This window comes from Alexandromys fortis, unplaced genomic scaffold (genome assembly GCF_014885135.2).
Source record: "Alexandromys fortis isolate MF-2015 unplaced genomic scaffold, M_Fortis_MF-2015_v1.1 scaffold_44, whole genome shotgun sequence".
Taxonomy (NCBI): Eukaryota; Metazoa; Chordata; class Mammalia; order Rodentia; family Cricetidae; genus Alexandromys; species Alexandromys fortis.
In genome coordinates this window covers 2,984,922-3,009,554 of record NW_026067921.1, presented here as the reverse complement: position 1 = coordinate 3,009,554, position 24,633 = coordinate 2,984,922, and the positions used below count along the sequence as shown (strand labels likewise).

At 49.9% G+C, this 24,633-nt stretch overlaps 1 protein-coding gene across 6 annotated transcripts in view; it reads right to left on the bottom strand.

Annotated features, from left to right (window-relative positions):
- Window positions 1-24,633, bottom strand: part of Ulk4 (unc-51 like kinase 4) — a 271,119-nt gene that overhangs the window by 75,570 nt on the left and 170,916 nt on the right. For 5 of the 6 annotated variants that reach the window (XR_007591527.1, XR_007591526.1, XM_050141472.1 and 2 more), the window contains exons 33-34: window positions 23,742-23,908; window positions 16,677-16,775 (exon numbers count right to left, since the gene is read on the bottom strand). Coding sequence is in view for 3 of the 6 variants with exons in the window: in XM_050141472.1 (XP_049997429.1) it covers window positions 16,677-16,775; window positions 23,742-23,908 (266 nt within the window). In the remaining 3 variants the exon portion in view is untranslated. Of the gene's footprint in view, window positions 1-16,676; window positions 16,776-23,741; window positions 23,909-24,633 lie in introns of those variants that run through there. The other variant, XR_007591528.1, reaches the window with a different exon arrangement.

The window sequence follows — 24,633 nt, the reverse complement described above, 5'->3', positions numbered from 1 at the left end:
AGTCCATAACACTGAAGCAAATACAGAGAGGAATGTACCTGTGTCCATGACATAGGCACTGTGGTTGCAAGGAGAAGGACAGACACAGATCAAATGCCATGGGCCAAATGCCACAAGTGTGGGGAGGGAGGACTTTAGTTTCACGAATCACCTCTAGCTTGTTTGGATTCCTGTGATGGTTTATCACTCCCTTTGCGATTAAAATGTCACAAATAAATCTGTTGTTTCTATCTCTAAAATTAAAAAAGGAAAGTTTCTCACATGCATGGAGAAATGGTTTCCACCTGGCATGAGTTACACACTATCCCTGCCAATAATGGTCGGGTCTTGATACTGCCAATGACTTCTAAGAGACTCAGTGTATTCGGACCATCAGAAACGGGGGGATATCAGGATTTGTTGTTATATGGGGGGAAAGTGCACCACAGGTCTAGAGTTCAGAAGCTGAGGAGACTGTGGACGGGGGTCTGGGTCTGCACAGTGGTCAAAGGGTTCGGACACGAGTACAAGGGTAGGAGCTCAGATCCCAGGCTCCATGTAAAAGCCAGTGGACATGTGTCCTGCTGCAATTCCAGCACCCGGAGACAGGGAAGGAGATTCCCGGGGAGGGCGAGCAGGAGTAGCCCCACAGCACCTGATCTGGGTTCGACTGAGAGACCCTGCCTCAAGCAATGAAGGAAGACACCGGATGACCCTTGGGCTTCCACATGCTCACACATGTACACCTACATCTACACCTGGCACAGGTGCCCATGCACACTCGAGTATGTATGTATACATGTACATGAACACACACGAGACCCCAAGCTTGTGAAAATTATCTCTTGCAATAAAGTAACTCCTTTCTGAAGAGCTCAGCTCTGACAAATGCAGATATGAGGCAGAAGCTACGCCCTCAAGGAAAGTAAGAGGGAAAATACATTTCTTTAAAATGTGATTTCCAGGGGGACAGTGAATGTCCTTTAATAAAACTGCAAGTACAATACCACAAACCCTGCCACCTAACATGAAACAATCTATCCAGTCAGGTGATTTACAGCAGAACGACGTCTGTGCACAGCTGTGGCAGCACAGCTTAGCCTTCACCATCTGGATGGCTAGCATGGGTTCTGTAAGGCAACGTCGGCTAGCATGGGTTCTGTAAGGCAACGTCGGCTAGCATGGGTTCTGTAAGGCAACGTCGGCTAGCATGGGTTCTGTAAGGCAAAGTCGTATCTTTGAAAGAAGGTGGTTCCTTTATCCAAGAAATGTACCCAGACAGAATAAAAGACTGCCCATCTACAGTCTGGGGCTGAAGGATTCTAAGGGCCCAGCGGCATTTCTGCAGTATGGCTGGTGTGCTCAGAGGGTCCTCGTGATTGCAGTGTGGCAGGAACTCAATCAGAGCTCTCTTGAACTGTGAGGCTAGCTAATTGTAGAGTTACAGTCTTTGGAAATGCCCTTGGGTGCATTACTTTAGCACATTAACGAGGCTGTGTGCAGAGAGGGTTTATTATAATACGGGCTGACTGTCTATCAGATGGGGTAATATGATTACAGGGCATGCAGCACGGGAAAGCCCCTGGGCGTCATCGACAGGTAGTGCTGCAGGCGCAAAGCCAGAACAAAAAGCCAGACATGGTTATCAAAACGGCTAACCCCCTGCATCACAGCTGCAGGTGAACAGCCATGCTGTTGGACAATGGCTTCAAACTTGACACAGAGACGGCCTTTCAGGGAGCATCTACAATCGAATGGCTTGGGGCAGGGACAGCAAGAAAACGGAGCACACACAGCGTCTAGGACCTTGGGAATTCTGTTGTCACCATTTGGGTTTTACTGTGCAGTACTGCACTATGGTAAAAGGTAGAGCAGGAATTGTGCCGCACACAGAACAAGGGGGCGTATTCTCTGCACCAGGGACTTGTTAGAACCCTGTGTGCCCAACCCTGCTGGTCTCCCAGGGCATTAGCCTATTGTCCTGCACTTTTCATTTTTTTTTTTTTCAAGACAGGGTTTCTCTAACAATCCTAGCTGTCCTGGAACTAGCTCTTGTAGACCAGGCTGGCCTCAAACTCACAGAGATCTGCCTGTCCTGTCTCTGCCACCAAGTGCTGGGATTAAAGGTGTGTGCCACCACCTCCTGGCTATCCTGCCCCTTTTTAAAGCTACATTTATTTAGTGTGTGGAGTTAGAGGACCACTTGTGGGTTCTACTACGTTGGTCCAGGGACAAAACTCGGGTTGTCTGCCTTGGCAGCAAGCCCCTTTGTCTGCTGAGCCTGGGCTACAGAGGAAGGCTTTGCTTCAGAAAGCAACAACTGGGGATCGAGAGATGACTCAGTGGTTAAGAACACCTGCTGCTCTTGCAGAGGACCTGGGTTCAATGCTAGCAGCCACACAGAGGCTTCAGGGACTCTTGGCATGGACACATGCTAATAGACACATACACATAAAGAAAAATAACTCTTACCAGAAACAACCCAAACACACGTCAACACTCAAGATGCCTGAGACAAGAGACACATGGTGATTCACAACATTGGAAAGGGCACTGATCTCCAACTACGCATGTAGGTCACATGCTGTCCTAGCATGGACATGCGCAGCCACCTGTCATCCCTGCTTTAGACTTTGGTGTCTTTGCCTGGTATTACCAAAGCACCACAGTCTGAAGTGACCCTACTATAGGACAAAGGGCGCTCAGTCCTCCGACAGCCAATCCATCCTCCTCCTGCCGAGAAGTTGGGGAAACATGCCTGAGTTAAAATCTGAATTCCCCATCTCTGCAGCGTTACTGCAAGGAGGATTCTATGACGACCTTGGCCTCCACACATCAAACAGCTGTGCGATTTCATTGACATAAAATATGTTTCCTATTTTTGCCTCAAGAGAATCTTTAGTTAAGAGCTAGCCATAATTACAGAGATAGTTCTGAGTTGAAAACATTCCCCCTCCAAATTATGTGTACACAGAGGTGTAGCGTGAATAATAAAAACCCAGAGTCAGATATTGGGGTTCAACCTGAAGGTCAGAAAAGGAAAGCGGCCAAGCCACCAGAGAGAGAGAGGTCTTTCACCTCTAACAAATCTTCAGACCAGAAGGGCAAGGTCCTTTCTCCACCCGGCAATATCACCCCCATCTCCACCTCCCTAGTGCTGGGATTAAAAGCATGGGATCACCTTTGCATGAGCTGTTTCTCTTTTAGACAGATTCAATCTTGGGTAGACCAGGGTGGCCTTGAACTCACAAATCCATCTGCCTCTGGAGTCCTGGGATTAAAGGTGTGTGCTTTTAAGTCCTGGCCTGTATGGCTAAGTAGTGTGGCTGCTTTGCCCTCTGATCTTTCAGCAAGCTTCATTTATTAAAACATAAAGAATATACCACTACACAAAGGAACACAGGTGGGGATTGTGTGTGAAAGTATGTTGTTCATCCTGGCTGTCCAGAACTGAAATAACCACACAGAAACTGTATTAATTAAAGCACTGCTTGGACCATTAGTTCTAGCTTCTTATTGGCTAACTCTTATATTAATTTAACTCATTTCTATTAATCTGTATATCGCTTACTGGCAAAGATTCAGCATGTCTGACTCTGGTGACTCCATGGCATCTCTCTGACTCCACCCTTCTTTCTCCCAGCATTCAGTCCAGTCCTCCCTGCCTCCCTAAATTCTGCCCTATCAATAAGCCAAGGCAGTTTCTTTATTCATTAATGATAATCACAGCACACAGAGGGGACTCCTGCATCAAAGGTATCTGTATTTGAGTGCCTCAGAAGACGGGCCTCTGTCTGCTGCCCAGGAACGTGTGCCACCCCACAGGCCTGCTGTGAGAAGGACCAGGAAAGGGTGGTACATCTCAGGACGTCTGTTCCTGAGCCCAGCCCCCTCCCAAGGACAGACCAAGGCACTGGGAACTTAGCAACCAACTATAGCTTAGCCAACCACACTGAAAATGAAAATGCCCACTAGAAGTTGCTCACCGGCCGAGCATCCAAATGGCCACGTGGCTTTTCCTAGGCACCTATGCTTGTGATGGTCAGTGCTGACTATTACCTGGGCGGGTCTGGAGTCATCTGGGAGAAAGGCCCCAGGCACACTCATGAGGCATTATCGTGATTAGTGTACGGTCATGTCTGTCAGGGGCTGTCCTATTAGGTTAGACTAATGTCATGCCTTTGAGGGGTTACTTCGATTAAGTTAGTCTATGTCTATGTCTGTGAGGGACTGTCTTGTTTAAGTTAGTCTCAGCAGTGATGTTCAATCTGTGGGTCATGATCCCTCTGGGGGTTGGACAACCCTTTCACAAGGGTCACCCATCAGATACTCTGCATACGATATATTCATATTACAATCCATAACAATTGCAAAATTACAGTTGAAGTAGTAACAAAAACTTATGGTTGGGGTCAGCACAACATGAGGAACTGTATTAATGGGTCACAGCATTAGGAGGTTTGTGAACTACTGGGCTATGGCCATGCCTGTCAGGGATTATCTTGAATGGGTTAACTGACGCTGAAGGGGTACCATCCCATGGACCAGGGTCCTGAAAGGCAGGAGCCAAGCACAAGGGCTCATGGCTCTCTGCTTCCCGACTAGAGATGCAGAGGGACCAGTGCCTCAACCCCTGCTGCCAGGACTTCCTCCCACAGGGGACTGGACCCAGAGCTGTGCACTCTTGTTAGAAGCCAAAGCACCTGTGTCTACTGCAGAAGGGAGGCCCAGCAGGTACTTAGGACAGCAGCAGGAACAAGTGGCATGGGCAAACATTTCTTCTCTCTCTCTCTCTCTCTCTCTCTCTCTCTCTCTCTCTCTCTCTCTCTTTCTCATGGTGTGACATTTTACTCTTTTGACTTTTCTGGCTCTTTTGGGGAGCCCACCACCCAGCTCCCAAATAAATCACACATAGAAGCTTATTTCTTGCCAGTTTTTCTTAACTTAACCTGTTTACCTTTTACTCCTGGGCTTTTTCCTTCTCTTACTTCTGTGTATCTTACTTTCGCTCTTACTGTTTCTGGCTGGCTGGCCCCTGACGTCCTCTCCTTACTCTCTTGCTCCCTCCTTTCCTCAGTTCTCCTTCTGTTTATCCTCTCTGCCTGCCAGCCCTGCTGATCCTATCTCCTGCCTCATTATTGGCCATTCAGCTCTTTATTAGACCATCAGGTGTTTTAGACAGGTAAAGAATTAAAGCTTCACAGTGTTAATGCAGCATAAACAAAAGTAACACTCTTTAAACTAATATTCCCCAATACACACGCTCTCTTGCTCTCTCGCTCTCTCTCCCCCTCCCAAAATTATTATTTTTATATCACAGGTATGACGTCAGGTGATGAGACATGGAATTTACTCTGCCTAAAAGTAGAAAAGAATTATTTTCAAATTCAACACCAGGTTTCATGTTCTTCTTGGCCATGTAGAGCAGGGTATTACAGTACCATGGGACATTTAATGGCCACAGAAAGCCAGCCCAGCTGTTTTCAGGATGCACACGGTGGACCGGCACACTGCCCTCCTCTAGAAGAATTGGAGTCATGGCACTGATGATAAGTCTCACTGCACAGGTCTGGAAGGTGGACCAGACACACACTCCTGAGCACAGGCATGCTTGTGCCGCGGTGTATGTGTGGTCGGAGGACAACCTGTGGGAGTCAGTTCTCTCCTTCCACCACGCTGACTTGGGGAGGGGGGAAATCAAACTCAGGACCCAGCACTCTGGAGGCAGAGGTAGGCAATCTCTGTGAGTTCCAGGCAAGCCAGTGCTACACAGTGAGATACTGTCTCAAATATGTATATAATTTTAGAACTGGACCAACTGCCCTCACCCGCTGGGTCACCGTTCTTTTATGTGCGATTTCCCAAACGCTCAGAGAACAGAGTCCTGCCACCTCGCTGTTTGCAGTGGGTTTGGCCACAGCCCTGACTGTGCTTCTGCTGACTCTGGGTTAGCTGCGTCCTCTCATCTCCAGGCAGCAGCCGAGTTCACTGATTGGAGCAGATTCTGCTGCAGTGTATGTGCTTTTGGAGGCCACAGCACAGACTCATCTGCCTCCACCTGACCTTGTCCCTCAGAGCCTGACCACCGTGACCACCGTGTACAGTGCCAGAAACGGCAAATGTGTAAGCCATCAGGAACAACGGTTGCTTGGGGGCCTTGCAGAACAGACCAGGTGACTGACATCAGCCTTGCGACATCAGGCGCGCCACTGTGAGCAGGCTCCTGCCAGCCGGTGACAGACCACCCTCTGTGGATACAATCTCCACAGGATGCAATGCAGCCAGAGGCATCCAGCTTCTCCAGGATCACTACTGTGCCAAGCACCATATCAGGAAAGCAGCTGAGCCTGGATCTGGTAACCTCTGTTAGCCAGGAGGACTAGCTCATGACAAGTTGCCTGATGGCAAGGCCCCTTACTCAGCCCTGGCAGGTGCTGGGACCCTCTTACCCTTCCTCAGCTACCCTGGCTACCCTGATGACACAGGCTGCTGATGGAAGGGCAAACTGATGGGTGCCTGCAGCGGCTGAGGTGTTGCTAGGTGGAGTTAAGAGCTCCATCTCTCCACGTTCAAGACTTAACACACTTGCTTCGGAGGGAGCCTCTGTGAATAAGGACGGTGGCGGCCTGCGTACATGCGCCAGTCCTAAAGGATGCTGGGTATACGGCCATTATTAGAAGATGCTGATTTTAAAGGCTGGCAAGATGGCTCAGCAGGCAAAGGAGCTTGCTGCCAAATTGATGACCTGAGTTTGATCCCCAGGACACACATAGAGGAGGGCCGACTTCTGCAAGTGGTCCTCTGACCTCCCACTTGTATTTTGACATGTGTTCATACATACAAAATAATTAAATAAATATAAACAATACTTATTGTAAATATAAGTTAACTTTCAGGCCTAAGATATTCACATTATATATATATATATATTATAAAATATACGTTGAATTAGCATCTGATAACATCCTAGTATTTTGTTTAATGTTATATTTTCTATAATGATATTTTGCTTATGTTTTAACAAGTAAAGCTTGCCTGAGGATCAGAGCTAAAGCCACTACAAGCCAGGCAGTGGTAGCACACACTTTTAATCACAGGACTGGGAGACAGAGGCAAAAGGATCTCTGTGAGTTTAAGGCCACCCTGGACTACACAACATTGAATCTGTCTAAAGGAGAAACAGAGCTCACACAAAGGTGATCCCAACACTTGGGATCCCACGCCTTCAATCCCTGCACGAGGGAGGTGGAGACAGAAGTGATATGGTTGGGTGGAGAGAGGAATAGAAGACGGGGGTGGGGGAGTCAGGAGCTCAGTGCAGTCTAGGCAGTCTGAGGAGGCAGTCTGAGGACAAGATTGTCTTTTGGGTCTGAGCATTGGTAGAGGTGAGAACTTTCTAGAAGCCGGCCGCTCTGCTTCTCTGACCTCTCAGCTTTCACCCCCTAATATCTGAGACTCTGAGTTTTATTATTAAGAACAACTAGAATTTTTGTTACAGTTTCCCCAGATTGTTAAATCATATTCAGTGGCACAGAATTCTACCCTAGAACTAGACTTTAGGGCAAGTGGGCTGGCTTCCTGGGAAGAAAACACTCACTGCAAAGCTGATAGCTTTCTGGGGAGAAGAGCTCACTGCACAAGCTGGCAACATAAAATCTACATAAAAGCCCTAAGCAGTGGCCTCACATCTGCAATGCTTCTGGTGAGATGGGAGCAGAGACAGAACTGTCAGGAAGGTCAGGAGCGAGCTAGCCTAGAGCACCAAGCGCAGGTGAGCTAGCCTAGAGCACCAAGCGCAGGTGAGCTAGCCTAGAGCACCAAACGCAGCAACAGAAGGGAGAGAGAGAACACCTCAGCAAAGATGTAGACATCCCCAAAAGTCATCCTCTGACCCCCTCACACACACAAATAGAAATTTTAAAAACCAGAATTTGTTTCCTAATTGAGCGATCTGCAAGCTATTTAGAAGGTTTTTGATGTTTAAAATAACGTCATGAATTCATGGATTTACACAAATGCCCCACCCTACAAAACCTCCTTTCTTTTTTTTTTTTTTTTACGATCATGATAACTTTTATTATCCAATTTGCTTATTCAACATTCAGTAAATATCAAGCACCTAAACTACACTGTGCTGGGGACTGTCAGAACAGAGTTGTGCGTCCCAGGCAGGAACAGACAGATGTGTCTGTTCAAGGGCTCCACAGATTCAGCAAAACCTCCTTTCTGGCAGTGGGATTAATGGCAACGATAATTTGAAAACTTTTGACACGTACCTATTTACATTTTAATTTACCAATTAAGAGTCCATAAACAGTTTCCAACTCCAAAGACTGAAAAGGTAAAAACCTGTGTTTATTGGGTTTTGTTTAATTTAATTTCCTTTGTTATGTAAATGAGTTTTATATAATTGGTGGCTAGGGGTGGGAGAGTGGGGTAGGGGACTATTTTGTTTTTTCCTGTGCAGGAGCTGAGGCCAGGACTCTCTGCTGGCCAAGGTTCACCACAGAGCCACAACCCAGCCCAAATCCCAGTATTTCTGAGTGAACCCTGCACCGATGCCTTGGCCAGCCCTCCTGAGTCATCTATTTCTACTGGTTTCCACCACTTTTTGATCTCCTAAAGTGAAATCGTTAGTTCTTCATCTCCCAAACCCAAGCTCATCAACACCCCTGATCACAAGATGGGAGATATGTAAGCAGAAAAATCACAGTGAATTCTGACCCAGAACCTGGCTCTGAGCGTCAACCCTTCCAACCCTGCACATAATCAGGCTATAGGGCTCTGTCCTCACAGATGCCACACAGTCCCAACCGTGACTACGCAGAGATACTGAGTCCTTGTGCTTTGTAATCAAGGCACGCATACAGGGAACGCAACACAGAACAACGAGTACAACCTTTCTAGCGGCTAGAACACTTGGGCATGACCCAGATCTCACAAATCCACATTTTCTGCTCCCCCACCCCAACTCCCACTCCCCATTCCCCTCAGTGTGCCCTACTGCCCAGTCAACTCTCCTAGGAAGCGGTGGAGGAAGGCCTACCCAGATGCTGGCCCCTTCAGACCCACAAGCAGCAGTTTGTGGGAGAGAGGAGTCTTCGGGGGGAGGTCTCTGTGTGTTGGGCAGAGCCGTAGGAATCCAGCTCTCGCCTCTCACCCATGCTGGCAGGAGATGCATCTGCCTTTGAGTCCCTGATGCCATGGTGAGAGACCCCAGCTAACCCATGGGTTCCACGAGCTAGATTCGGGTGGCGTCATCTCTTTGGTCTGTCCTCAGGGTCCTATCTGGGGTGAAAGGATATTTGTTCACCAAGAAGTCACAAAACCAGCATTACTACCTGGGAGTGGGCTAGGGACTGACGAGGCTGCTGCGTTGGGGTCGTCCATCCATGGTCAAGAAGCATTCTCTGGGGGAAGTGCTTTCAGGACCCTTTGTACCCCATCTGTGAGGGTTTTTTCTTTTTTTGTGTGTGTGGTTTTTGTGTGTTCGTTGTCTGTTTGTTTAGCTTAGATCAGGGCACCCTGGTCAAGAACAAAATGCTGTTTAAAACCTACATTGCGACACATCGTGACAAACACCCATCGAGTAACGGGAGCACACAGGAAACACCCTTCCCTGAAGCTACCCAAGTCTCAACACCAGCTGCCACATTCTGGGCCTCTCCCTGAAGAAGATGGTGACAGTGCATGGCATCTATTTTGATGCGACTGGACACACTCAGGATGGTATGGCCACAGACACAGGCATCCATCCATTCTCAATGCCCAGAGCCTCTGTTCTCACCAGAGCTGTTAGGATGTTAGGGTTGTGTTTTGTTTATTTTTACAGATCGCAAGTACAGTGATCTTCTAGACGCACAGTCCCTGGTCAGAGCTGCTGTGTACTTTCTGGTCAATCAGTGGTTCCGGAAATACAAACTGTGCAGTGAAAGCCAGTGCAGACAGACCTACATGCCAATGAGAGAGCAGACACCAGAGAGAGCAGACACTAGAGAGAGCGGACACCAGAGAGAGCGGACACCAGAGAGAGCGGACACCAGAGAGAGCGGACACCAGAGAGAGCGGACACCAGAGAGAGCGGACACTAGAGAGAGTGGACACCAGGGAGAGTGGACACCAGAGACAATAGACATTAGAGAGAGCAGACACCAGAGGGAGCGGAAACCAGAGAGAGCTGGTGCTAGTGAGGTGAGTGGCCGCCAACAGTCTCCATTGCCTGCTCTCTGAGGAGGAAGACAGCTTAGCAGGGAACAGTGGGGAGGTGAGCAGACCTGGGTTCTTCTCCGTCACAGTGTGGACACTTACTGCACTGTCCCTCACTTTCTTAGGTGATTTGTACTGAACCTCCATCCTAGGCCCCAAGACAACAGAGAGATACCGCCTCTGCCAGAGTAGGGTTAGTCATTCAGCAGAAGAGGCAGAGAAGCCCATGGATGTCAGGTGAGAACTGGGAAGACTCCTAAAGTTATGAATTCTGTGTGGAGTGTTGCATATAACTAACGAGCCCAGACATGCTCATGCAAAGGGGTCGTGGAGTCGTGGCTGTCAGACAGAGCAGGGATTGGCGCCTCACACAGACCTTTCACTGTGATTCTCCTCCATTGTGCCCATGAGTAACCACAGGCTGGGAACAACGCACAGACTTCGGAAAGAAACAGTGCATACATTTGAAGTTGCAGTCCTGGAGGTTGCATGGGTAGATGCACTGAAATAGCATGGCTGGTCTGGTAACAGACAGCCGGTCGTGAGTGGGAGAGCAGGGTATACAGGGCGGATGTGCTGGACAAGTGCTGGCTCTCAACCAGTGGAGCCAGAGACAGTCTCCTTGTTACAGCTCAGCAAGTAGGAATGTGTCACCCGGATCTCACAAGAGGGATGCCAACGGCACAGTGTTCGGGGTGGTGACAGTCATAACTCTTACTCTGATGTACTGCTGCCCACTCCCTTGTTAACCTCTTACATCACCCTAAATTATGACGAATTTACATATTAAATTTTATCACAGGAAAACACATACAGAAAAAAACCCAGAATGTAGAAGCTTCTTGACTTACAACGGATTTACATCTAGACCAGTGGTTCTCAAACTACCTAATGCTGCGACCCTTTGATACAATTCCTCATGTTGTGGTACACTCCCCCCATGTAAAATTATTTTCATTGCTATCATAACTGTAATTTTGCTATTGTTATATATTATAATGTAAATATCTGTGTTTTCCAATGGTCTTAGGTGCCCTTGTGATCCACAGGTTGAGAACCGCTACTCTAGCTAAATCCATAGTATGGGAAATGGGAGGCGGTGGCGGGGAAGAGACAGAAATCTTTAATAAATAAATTAGTTAAAAAAAAGAAAATATAAGTTAAAATGCATTTAACACACTTCATTCACCGAACATAGCTCACAATGTGACCACTGTGTGGGTTGTTTCATCCCATGAAGGGAGGCTGAGAGCAGCTGTAGCTCATCGCCGTGGCCCAACATAAAAAGAAACTACGCTACTGTATCTCATGTACCTGGGGAGACCCCATCTAAAACCCCACACATCACTGCGTAGCTCAAGAATCGTGGCTGGAGCCACAGTTCATGTAGGGTTTCGAGCAACCCCAAGGGTCTTGAACATCACCATAGACAAGGACGCGTCACTTTGTTCATGACTTGGGGTTCAGTCTCCCCAGGGTACGCTTACTTTCCATGGGCCACGTTTGCAGAGACTCAAAACTACCAAGTTTATCCTCCTGCCTCTAGGCCCACGCTCCCGAAGTCGGCCAAGTCAAACTAAAACTTGAAGTCCATTTATTCTTCCCCGTAGGGAAGCCTTCCCTAGGGCCTTCTCCTGTAGCCTATTGCATTTTTAAACAGCACTGTAAAATTTATCCTTACTCAGTGTGTGCTCTGGTGAGGTGCTCAGTAACTTTATTGCTATTTTCCCTTACTTTATGCAAAGCTATCAATGTGTGTTAATCTTTCCCAGAGAAGAAGCGGGACAACACTCTTGGCACAGGCCGCTGATGAGGCTGAAGGCTCCAGTGAGAACCTGGACGCACATTACACGGCTCACGTACATTAGGCAAATGCCCACTGATCCTCTGGTGCCTCGGGCTGGCAGCCAGCATCTCAGAGAGCTGGGGTCACTCGGGACAGTGCTGTCCCGGGCTAACTCACATACACCCAGCACAGGCACCAGCACTTACTAGCAGCCAGTGAGAGAGGTGTCAGGGGGAGCTGCGTGAACACAGGAGACTCGCGTGACAAGAGCTACACGTGTGACAAGAGCTACGCGTGTGACAGTATGGTCTCTGTCCAGAAACATCTGTAAAAGTAGAGGTGACAAAGGAGGGGCTGTCCATGAAGAGGACGCTGGTCTGAGCACAGCATCTCAGGTGGGCTGAGGAGCAAAAGAGGGAACTCTCAGTGCGGGTAGGAGAGGCAGTGCTGTTGAAATAAGAAGCGGCGGCGGGGCTGCGTCCCCAACACCCCAGCCGCTTGGCTAGCTCACGCCCGAAATAACAACACACAAACTGTATTCATTTAAAGAACTGCTTGGCCCATGAACTCTAGCCCTTACAGGCTAATTCTCGCACCTGGACTAGCCCATTTCTAATAATGTGTGTAAGCACCCAAGGTGCGCTTACCGGGAAGATTCTAGCCTACATCCATCTTCATCGCGTGTGCCTCAGAGAGCAGAGCTATCGCGTCTACCCGGGAGAGCTGAGCATGGCGTCTGTGATCCGGAGAGCAGAGTCTCTCCGGGAGCAGAGCAGAGTCTGACCTCACTTCCTCTTCCGCCCAGAATTCTATTCTGTTTACTCCTCCCATCTATGTTCCAAGCCATGAGGCCAAGCAGCTGGTTTATTATAACTTAACCAATGAAATCAACAGATTGATATATGACACCCCACATCACAGTGCCAGCAAAGCAAACACACAGAAAAGGAGACAAAATTCAGACACACATGACGTGAGCCAATAACACGCGATAGCATGAGCCAGTGACACACACGTGACAATGTGAGCCAGTGACACACACGTTACAATGTGAGCCAGTGACACACAAGTGATGTGAGCCTATGACACACGTGACAATGTGAGCCCGTGACACACGTGACAATGTGAGCCAGTGACACACACGTGACAATGTGAGCCCGTGACACACATGTGATGTGAGCCTATGACACACACGTGACAATGTGAGCCAGTGACACACACGTGATGTGAGCCTATGACACACACGTGTTGTGAGCCTATGACACACACGTGATGTGAGCCTATGACACACACGTGACAATATGAGCCAGTGACACACACGTGACAATGTGAGCCCGTGACACACACGTGACAATGTGAGCCTGTGACACACACGTGACAATGTGAGCCTGTGACACACACGTGACAATGTGAGCCCGTGACACACATGGCGGTCCCACCCCTTGCCGTTTCCAGCCCTGAGCCACACGTGACTCCCCTGAAGTAAGGAACCCTGTGTCACGTTAGGCAGTGACTATCATTAAGCTCCATGGCAGTGAAATGCACGGCCACGGGCCACCCTGGGAGACGGTGGCTGTTCAATGTAAGAGGTAAAGGAATATAAGACAACCAGGTGCCCCTGTGGAGCCTGTGTGCCGTCCTTTCTGGAGGCCTAGGGGGCAGAGCATAGAGATGCAGGAGACAAAAGCAGACAGGTCAGGTCTACAGGCAGTGCAGGTGTGCAGGGTGGACCTCATCTGCCTACTTCAAAGATCCCCTGATGACGGACTTCAGGAACTGCACCTTACAGGAGAGGTCGGCTCAGAACATGAAACACACGTGATCTTCTGCATTCATGCTCAAGGCCGTTCAAGCCCGGATCTGCTCTGCTGGAGACGTCTCATTGTGGCCCATCTATGTTTTAGACTTGACTGCTCTGGAGGACACCTGGTGAAGGCTATTCTAAAAGAGGCAGGGTTCTCTAGGAGATGGGGTGGGGCTGACTGCTCTCCTCCCCTAAGGTTTAAGGTTATCACCTGGGGGTCCCGGCAGTTCTGGCCGACAGCGACTGTGTGGGCTACAGCCTGCATTTCGAGGCATCTCTTAATCATTTATATTCCCTAACTACCTCTGCCAGGGGACTGGATGTGACTGTGTCGCAGAAGTGTAAGGACAACCTCTTTCACCATCCCAAAACAAAGTGCTTTAAGAGGCTGGCGAGCACCTTTCTCCATCAATGTGTTTGTCACTGTCCTTGGGACTCTCTGCCCCTGAAGCCACGAGAATCTTAGCTGTGATGGTTTCATTCGAAATCAGGCCCTGTCTTCTTGCCATGGAAACCCCTCACACTTAAAGACAGAAAACACAGAAGCTTTCTAACAGACTCCCTGCCGGTCCGACTGTTTCTGAACGTCACTGAGTTTAGGGTGTCACGGGTTCAAAGCTAATCCAGAGGCAGTGAGAACTTTGAAGAGGGACGTGTGGGTGTCAAAAGCAGACATTTAATCTCTAAAGTTTTGTTTCTAGATTCAACAGCTTGGCAGCCTTCCCTGTAAAGTAAAGGTGGGCCCCACATCACAGAAAAGGGGGGATTAAGTAAGATCCGGGCTGAAGTAGAAAGAGAACCTCACTGTGCCCTCACTGGCCAGATCACATGGTCCAGCTGACTGAGTGCCCACAGCCTCCTTGTGACCTAATAACCATTGGTGGAATCAACCAATAAGGCGACTTACAGCGATGCGTGCCTGTACCCCTCCCTGCTGGTAAGCACAGAGCTAGGTTAAGACCATGCCCATGAGCACAGTGCCGCGATGTCTTTCCTTATTACTGCAGCCACTTAGCCAACTTCACACTTTCTGTATTCTCTTCATTGTAATGTACGACATAAACCCCTGGCAACTGTGCCTCCCTTTCCAGCTGAACCTTAGGGCTGCTTTTGGCTGTCTATTCATTAGGATCTGTTTGACTAAGACAAGGTCTCACTTTGTAACACAAGTTGGCCCGGAGCTTACTACACAGCTCAAGCTGGAGTCAAGTTCACGCCAATCTTCCTGCCTTGGCCTCCTGAATCCTGGGATTACAGGGAGCCACATGTAGCCACGCCTTTTCTTCCTGGATGCAATTAAACCTATACAATTATTTGCCCAAACTTCATTCACGATCCTGAAGCCATAGGGCAGTAAACCCTAAACGCCAGTTGTCCTGGTCTCACTGATGAGCTCCCAGCCTCAGTCCTGACCTCACCAATGAGCTGCCAGCCTCAGTCCTGACCTCACCAATGAGCTGTCAGTCTCACAGAGGCAGGGGTCAGAGGAAAACGGCTCTCATTTGGTTATGGAGGCACAAACAGGCCTTGATTTCGTAGGCCTTCCTGAAGCTTTTTGCTTTTTCTGAGGTATAATTATGGGATTTCACCAATGGACCCCAGCTGGCTGCTATCTAAGGGGGAGTCACCTGTCTCCACGTCTGGGTTCTCTTTCAGTTTGGTTGAAACTGTAGAGCTGGTCAAAGCTCAAGGTTTGCATTGATTTCACCTAGAAATTTAGTGACCTGTAGTCAGAGGCTGTTGGTTCATTCCTGGCAGCTCAGACTGAAGTCACCACTCAGAAGCCATCATTTGTAATACAGTTTTGTTTCCATCCCTGTCCTGTCCCAGTTCATGGGGGGTGGGGGCTGTGTCTGACTCCATACAACTCAGAAGTCTCTCTTGGAAGGGACTGGGTGCTCAAAAGATTTGCCTTTTCTTACCAGAGTTCAATGAATTTTAAATCACACTTTCATTAAGGAAGTAACTGTTTGAATCTGCCCTATTTACTTATCATCCTGTCTATATGTATGTATGTTATATATGTATGTACGGATGGATGGATGTACATATGTATGGATGTACGTACGTACGGATGGATGGATTCTCAGGCAGGGCTCTGGCTGACCGCGCCTACACTGTGACACATCTGCTTCTCTGGAGCTCATTTAACATATGCGCACCATCCCGCCTGGACATTAAATATTACCTTAATGAATGATAAGCCACCTGGTTTTAAATCAAGTCTAAGTTTAGTATCTTTACAGAACAAACGACCTTCAGAAGCTGCTCTGGTTCTCGTTCTGAGGGGAATTAAATGACAGGTACACAAGCGTTGCTCAACTTCGACAGAATTGCTTTAGTCTCAGAAATTCTGAAAAAGCACACTAGTGAACCCTGGGATAGGCACCCTCACACAGGCGAGCCCTCATACAGACAACCCTGGCACAAGCAAACCCTCATACAGACAACCCTGGCACAGGCGAACTCTGGCATAGGCGAACCCTCGCACAGGCGAACCCTCGCGCAGGCGAACCCTCGCGCAGGCGAGCCCTCGCGCAGGCGAGCCCTCGCGCAGGCGAGCCCTCGCGCAGGCGAGCCCTCGCGCAGGCGAGCCCTGGCGCAGGCGAGCCCTGGCGCAGGCGAACCTTGGCGCAGGCGAACCCTCGCGCAGGCGAACCCTCGCACAGGCGAGCCCTCGCACAGGCGAGCCCTGGCGCAGGCGAACCCTGGCACAGGCGAACCCTCGCACAGACAAACCCTCGTACAGGAGCCCTGGCACAGGCGCCCTGGCACAGGCGAACCCTCGCACAGGCGAACCCTCGCACAGGCGAACCCTCGCACAGGCGAACCCTCGCACAGGCGAACCCTCACACAGGTGAGCCCTCACACAGGTGAGCCCTCACACAGGCGAACCCTTACCAGTGGGATAAGCAGGCTGATGAGGTCTGTGAGTGGTTTGCTGAGCAGCAGCAGGTCCTCTGCAGCCTGTGTGTCCCCTCTTGAGCCTGACTTCTGGGCCTGGAATGAAAAGAAAAGAAATGCAAGAGGTCAAGGTGATGAGTCAGCTTGGCGGTGAGAGGCAGGTGCACCGAGGTAGCAGATAAGGGGCTGAGGAATGCTGCTGTGGTCCCCACGTGCTGGAAGGATGGAGTCACAGAAGAGATAGCCCGTTCGTGACAATGTGACAAAAGTGTAGACCCAGAGAGCTTTAGACAGCACAAGGGTGGGGCAGGTGCTGCAGGAGCCAGAAGGGTGGTGGCACCCTGTTAGCTACCTTCCTTATCTCATGGCTGTGACAAGGTGTCTCAAAGGAACAACTGGGGGACATGGCACCTTTAACCCTGCCACTCAGGAGGTAGAGGCAGGTGGATCTCTGTGAGTTCAAGAGCAGCGTGGTACATAGAACATTCCAACCAAGACTACATGGTGAGCCCCTGTCTCAATAGAAACAAACAACCCCCAAAAGCAAAGGAGTAACTGTAGGGAGGAAGAACTTATTCTGGCCACACTCTGGGGTCCAGTCCATCACAGCAGAAGGTTGGTGGTGGGAGGTGCCCTCAACTGTGGGGTAGGAGCCTGAGGCTGCCTGCTCGTGTCTGGGTCATCGGGAAGCAGAGGGGAAACGAGAAGCAAAGCTAGGCTAAAAACCTAAAACCCTGCCCCAGCGACCCACTCCTCTAGAGAGCCTTTATCTTCTAAAGGTTCCACAAGCGTCCTAAGCGGTGCAGCCAGGAGGAGACCAAGTGTTCAGACCCACGCTGATAGGGAACGTTTCATAGTCAAAGTGAGCACATTCTCCACCCTGCAGTGGGTAAGCGCCTGTAGTTCCAGCCAACTTGAGGGTCTATACTTGTCACCCCACTTTCTAAGTAGGAAAACTGGGGTCTAGAAAAACCTTAATCTGGGTGGTGGCCAGAGAGTTGGCTCCATGTTTGTTATGGAAACACAAGGGACCTAAATTCAGATCCCAGCACTCAAATGACGTGGCTGTGGGGGAGGAGGCTCCCTGAGGCTACACTGTGATTACACACACACACACACACACACACACACACACGTGTAAATTATATATAATAAATTATATATAACAAATATATAATTTCTTTGTTTCTCATTACTCGTGAGATGTCACCTTTGCTTTAGCAGCCTACTGTAGACAGAGCTATAGAGCAGTCCCACACTAGCTCAAAACTGAGTATAATAAAGGGTTCTTTATTTAAGGGTAGACTCACAGATCACAGTCCTCTGCAAGGGAACAGAATCCAGCAGCATTTATAGTATAAGAGGCCCCGCCCATGTGGGCTGGTATCTTAAAGGCTATTGGCTGAAGGAGTTCCCACAGCAAGTGAAGGAGCAGGACACATGGCCTCCTCCTCTGGCCTGTGAGTGCACCCAGATGTATGCATGCCGCATGTCAGACACACAGACATGGTACGTGCGTGTACACACACACATACACAGGAGAAACTTTTTTGGCGGAGTAAGGAAACTTTAATCTGGTTATCTAAAGTCACACATTAGTAACAAGGCCAAAGGTCACACCAAGGCCATCCAATGCCAAGGCACACCACTCATCTCCTCTGGGTATTTCTATGCACACCCGTGACACGTGACCCCACTCCTCGGGACATCTCACTTTCCTGTCGCTGCGATACAAATCCCTAACAAAAGCAGCGTGCAGGGAAGGCCTCTTCCTGGTTCACTGTTCAAGGGTACCATCTACTGAGGGGCGTTAAGACGGCACAGGCATGCAGCAGCTCACGACACTGCATCCACAATCAGGAAGCAGGGCCATGAATGCGTGTGTGCTCGGCTAGAAGTTTCTTCACAGTCTAGGATTCCCGCCACAGTCAAAAGAGGTCTTCCCATTCAGTTAGCACAGCTATTTCCGCCCAGCTTTGCCGAGAGGCTTGTTTTCCAGGTGAGCCCAGATCCATGAAGCAGACAACACCAACCATTACACGCAGGCTTCAGCTACACTTTGATAAGAGATGAGCCCTGGCCTGAAATACGCCTTCGACCATGGGCCGTCACAGAACTAAGTGCAAACATTCTCACCACAGAGACAAAGACTTCATATTCCAACAGGTTCTCCCCCCACCTCGGCTTTAGGATGCACTCCTTTAGCTCAGGATGCTTCTCAATCTTTGCTTTTAGAACGTGACCTTAGCCTGACCTTACAGAGCAGATCATGAGCCTGGACTCCAGGGTCCTTCCCCAGCCCTTCAGGCTTGCAAACAGGGTTTCGCCCGCCTGCCTATTTTATTGCTATTACTGATGCAGAGGCCTCTGCTGAGGATTGCACCTTTCCTGGCTGAGGGGAAGAGCGGCAACTGTTAGCTTGCTCTTCTCTGCCCCTCCCCACCTGACTTCCTAAGCAGAGTGGTTTTCTCCTGGACCTCTCAGCACCGTGGCTGTTGATCCCTCGCCTTCTGAGGCACAGGCTGACGTGAGGTAGCAGCACCTTTGCACATTAAACATTAACACATCATCCTGGAGCTGACACTGATGTCGGCTGGTAAGGATGAGACAGGTTTGCAGATCAGGATGTGGGCTGCAGCAGGGGCTGGGGGCCAGCACTCCCTTTCAAGCTTTCTGAGCAGGCAGGCGAGGCCACGGAACAAGTCCACGTGCGGGCACTTGCCCACAGGTCACCTCGTGGTCCTTCGAAAGCTCCAGTAATGCCTAGAGCCTATCTGCAGCACTCACGGTCACCTCTACAGCTGACTGGGTTCCCAGGAAGAGACCTCAACCATGCATAACTTGGCAGCTTGTAAGATGAGCAGACTAAGCGACACCCTTGACAAAGGTCTTGCCCAGCCTGTGATGTAAGCCTCTACAGTGAGGGATCCCCAGAGAGGCCCAGAGAAACTGCAGAGGTCAGGCCTGCCTCTCTTCACACTTCAGCCCCTCACTCTTTAGGTTGACCCCTGTATGTGCTGGGGCCCCTATCCCTTCAGGACACAGCCACTGACTCACCATCCTCTGCTTCCGGTCCCACTGACTCTTTTCTAAGAAGACACTGTCCCTCAGCAGTCAGTGTCCTTGACCTGCCCAGGTGTTGTAGTCTGGGCAAGAGAAGACAGAAGCCTGGCTGAGGTTTGCAGAAAAGTAATTACATCCATTAGGCACCTGAGGTAGAGTTCTACCCCACGCAAGGGCAGACGGGGGCGGACACCGAGAAGAAGAAAGTAAGACTGACTCCCAGGATACTGGGGTGCGCAGCAGGGAAGGGCTGGCGTGGGCTGCAATGGGGGAATGGTCGGGGGGGGGGTCAAACGGGGAGCTCAGCGTGAGGCCTGGGCATCTGGTGGTCACACCAAGCAAACTGCTAGACGTATGAGCATGGATCTCAGAGAACTTTTGGAGAAATACATATATGCATATTTTCTCAACATGGAATTGTCAATTTATGAGCCATGTTTAACAGTAAATGGCCATTGATGTGATCTAAGTGGAATAAAAGAACACATATAACTTCTCAGTATAAAAAGCCCAGCACTAAATGATCCTGTCACCTCCAGCCTCACCACTCCAATCTAGTGATGGCATCAGGCACCGCGCCCAGGTCTGCTGATGAACAGAGCCAGGCAAATCTGTGCAGAACGAGGGACAAGAAGAAAATCAGCTGTACCGAGGTCTACCTGGTCCTGTCATGTGGTGATGCAACTTGCCTCTAAAACCCAGCGCCACAAAAATGTTCTGCCAATAGTGACAGGACAGCTATGCTAAAACCATTGTGAGCAGACACATTTTAGGGCTGAGGATACGGTCCTGTGGTGGAGCCCTCGCTTCAGATGGACAAGGCCCTAAGGTCATCCAGTACTGAGGAGGTCGGGGAGGAAGGAAACCACAATAGAAGGGCTTGGTTTGGGACTGGGCAGGCAGAGGGGAGGCAGGGGAGTCTACAAAGCACCCTGGGGTGGGGTGGGGTGGGGTGGGGTAGGGTAGGGGTGAAGGCCCAGATTGTCCCTTCATAAATCAGAAAACCACACCAGAGAGAATAATGAACCACTGTCATTTTTTAAAGAAAAGAAAAACAGAGCTCACACCTTTAATCCCAGCACTTGGGAGGTGGAGACAGGAGTGACATGGCTGGACAGAGAGGAATATGAGGAGGGAGGAGACAGGGGCTCAGCCCTTTTTCAGTCTGAGGATTTTGTAGAGGTGGCTGGCTGCTCTGCTTCTTGAATCCTTCAGTTTTCACCCCCTAATATCTGACTCTTGGTTTTTATTAAGACCAATTAGAATGCGTGCTCTAGCCACTTGCAGGCTTTGTGGGAGAGCAAGCACAGCTCAGTGCATGGATATTAGCGAAATGAGACAGCAAGCTTCCGATGCCACCTCAGCACTGAGAGTCAGACCCCAACAGGAAAGGCTGATGTTCTGCCCAATCTCAAAACCGATTCAAGAGCCCCAACCCCGTTATCCATCTGGAAATACTCTGATCTTCAGATCAGTGCATTGCCATGTGTATAAACATCTGTATATCGACAGTTTCCCCTAACTAAACTGAATGCCCCCTAAAAGCTAACAGTCCTTTCTTTAGAAAACAAAAACCAAAAAACCAAACAACAATAAAAAATTTTTATCAATTCTTTGAGATGTTTTACGATGTGTTTTCATCATATTCACCCTCCCCCAACCCTGCAGCTCCACCCCACACCTTCCTCACCACCCAACCCGAGATCCCCCACACCTCCCTCACCACCCAACCCCTGAGATCCACCCCACACCTCCCTCACCACCCAATCCCTGAGATCCACCCCACACCTCTCTCACCACCCAATCCCTGAGATCCACCCCACACCTCCCTCACCACCCAATTTCACGTTGTTGTTCCCTACTTTTTGAAAACCAGCCCAGCTACACTGTTCAAACACTCCTGTGAGTAGGGCCTGTCCTGGACAGTGGTTGACCAACTGGGGGCCGCCCTTTGTGGAAAACTGACTCCCTCCAACAGCTCCTCGGCGAGGGATGGGGTTCCTGGCCACCTCCCCTTTCCTGGCTGGGACTTTGTCTGGCTTGGCTGTGGAGGTCTTGTGCATGGCCAGTAACTGAGAGGTCTTAGTGCCTGCAAGGCAGTTTCCCTGTATTCATTCACGGCCTCTGGTTCTCAGACCTCAATGATCCCTGAGCCTTGGAAGAGCATGAAGAACCCACTTCTGTTGTTGGATAAAATGACTCCTAGTGGCTCCTGTACCCCAGATCACTGTGTCTCTCAACCCTCATCAAAGAAGCTGCCTCTAACAGCGGCTGGCAAAGAACACAGAGATCCACAATTGGTCAGCATGCAGAAATTACGAGACTGTGGCGTGCTCAGGCTAAACAGACACCTACCATACCTCGTTCTCTCCTGATCTGGCTGAGAATACAAGTGCCTGCTTTCATGCTCCTGCCAGATGCAGACACAGGCTTGACAGGTACAGCCCCGGTGTGGAGCGGCCACGGCCCCGGTGTGGAGCGGCCACGGCCCCGGTGTGGAGCGGGCACAGCCCCAGTGTGAAGGATTTTTAAAGTGCCAAAGAAAACCCTCAGGTTTGAAAGCATCCAGGGCCCGATGGGTGGACTTGTCTTTGATGGGCACTCAGCTCCTTCCCCAGCTCTTTCTCTAACTCAGCCTCGAGGACACACTTCCTGCAGATGGACACTAGGCATTACAGAGATCAAAGCCAGCAGCCCCCTCAGAGAGCAATGCCCGGCTCCTACTGCAGGGAGGACTGAGAAGACAGTGAGAGGAGAGGGGTCAAAAGCTACAAAACAACCGTGATGCACCGGGGTGTGGGCAGCCTGAAGAGAACCAGGAAAGGGTTTGGGTCAAGGAGCTTTAGTTTTTAAAGCCCCGAGTGTTTTATCTATCTAATCACCTGTAAGTCAAAAGTGCACCTCTACTGTCCTGGAGTTGATCAACTCTGACCCTTTAATGTACAGCTTCTGAGTCATGATCCTCCGCAGGCTATGACCACCCCCGGGGAGGCAGCAGTGAGAGCAGAGCCCTCGAGAGAGACTGACGGGGTGGGACAGGAAGAGACAAGACACGAAGATGCCATTTCAGCCCCGACCGCACATCTGCTTCTATCCCAGCCGGGAGGAACCTTCCACACATACACTCGGTCATTTCACTGAGATTTTAAGGAGGCCAATGATCTGACCTTGCGGCATGCCAGTCTCCTGATCTAAGTGTCACATGATTCAGAGGTCAGTGAGCCCAGAAGGCACCTGTCACACACAGCACCAGTAAAACCACACCTCTCCCCTTCACAGATCACAGGGCGAAACGTGGGCCGTGTTCATGGCTGACCTGCACTGTCCATGGCTGGGGAACACATCTCAGATGGGATCTATGGAATATACGCGGAGACAGACGGACACACCTGGGACAGCCACCTTCACAGTCAACCTGGTCTGACTTAGAATTGCCCAGGAGAGGGAGGCATCTAACGAACTGGGCCCACACTGAACAGAAATGGAGAAAGCCAGATGGACGCCGGTGTCAATGTCCGCCTGCTACGTCACTGCTAACTTAACGGGAACAGTCACCTCACGCTCCTGCCCACCATGGTAGAATGCACCCCTTCTAACTGTGAGCCAAATAAAACCCTCCTTAAGCTGCTTTTGGTCAGATATTTTGTGACAATGAGTAACTACGATAGATTCAGACACATATGTGTCGTCTGTATAACCATCCAGTCTGCTATTCCCAGCATGCTCAGCTTCCTGCTGAACACACATATGTTACATGTGTCCGACCATCTATTGTTCCCAGCATGCTCAGCTTCCTGCTGAACACACATATGTTACATGTGTCCGACCGTCTATTGCTCCCACCATGCTCAGCTTCCTGCTGAGGGTGGGCAAAGAGATCTGCCCACTCATGACCAACCCAGACGCACCCAAGGCAAAGGCTGTCCTGGATTGTCTCACACAGCAGAGAACACAGAGGCAGAACCGACGGACGGGTGTGGGATGGTGGGGACCACTCACCTGCAGAGCCTGCCGAACAACTCTAGAGGTGTGTGTCAGCATTCCCAGCAGGATATCGAGCAGCGAGGCCAGCAGCGTGGCCGCTGGCTCTATGCTGTTTTTGTTGTCCCCGTCTAAACACAGTGTGGCAGTTACTGTGAACATGTTACAGACATGGCCAACAAGTCCTGATGGTAGAGAAAAAGGAAAAGTACATGTCATAAGATGATAGAAATACATGACACGTGACCTGTTTGAGGCCCTGTGACTCAGGGTGACACAGACCGTGCAGGGCACTTACACTGTTTGAGAAAGCTGCTTAAAAGGTTTCCCAGCCTCAGGTCCCAGCATTCGCTCAGGAATCTAGACTGGGCCAAGGGATTTTTCTTTTTCTTTTTTCCTTTTCCTTTTTTTTTTTTAAAGTTCTTTGAGAATTTCATATAATATGTTTTGGTCATTGTCACGCCTCTCCCAGCTCCTCTCCGATCCACTCCCCTTTCCTACTCATCCATCGCTGTGTCTGTTTTAACACAAGTCCAGTGTGCGCTGCTGCCCACACTCCTGGATGAGAGGCCTTCCACCAGAATGTGGTCAATGTACCAGGAGCAACATTCTTACAACTGCCTCTCTCCTAAGAGCCACCAGCTGCCAATAGCTCCCTAACTGGGGGAGGACGGGGGGGGGGGGACAGGGGGCTTTGTGCCCACCTCTGCTCTCCCTGCTGAGACTTGGCCTGGCCTGAGCCTGCTCTACACACTATCACGACGTCACATCTTGACCTCACCATTTGCAGGGAAGTTCCTTTCTGCAGTGGATACCAGTTAACAGAGACCCACACATGGTCAGGGGCAGAGAATAAGAGACTGGGCTGCTCAGCCCTAACTGGGATAGGTCTATATCTTGCCCTCCTCCT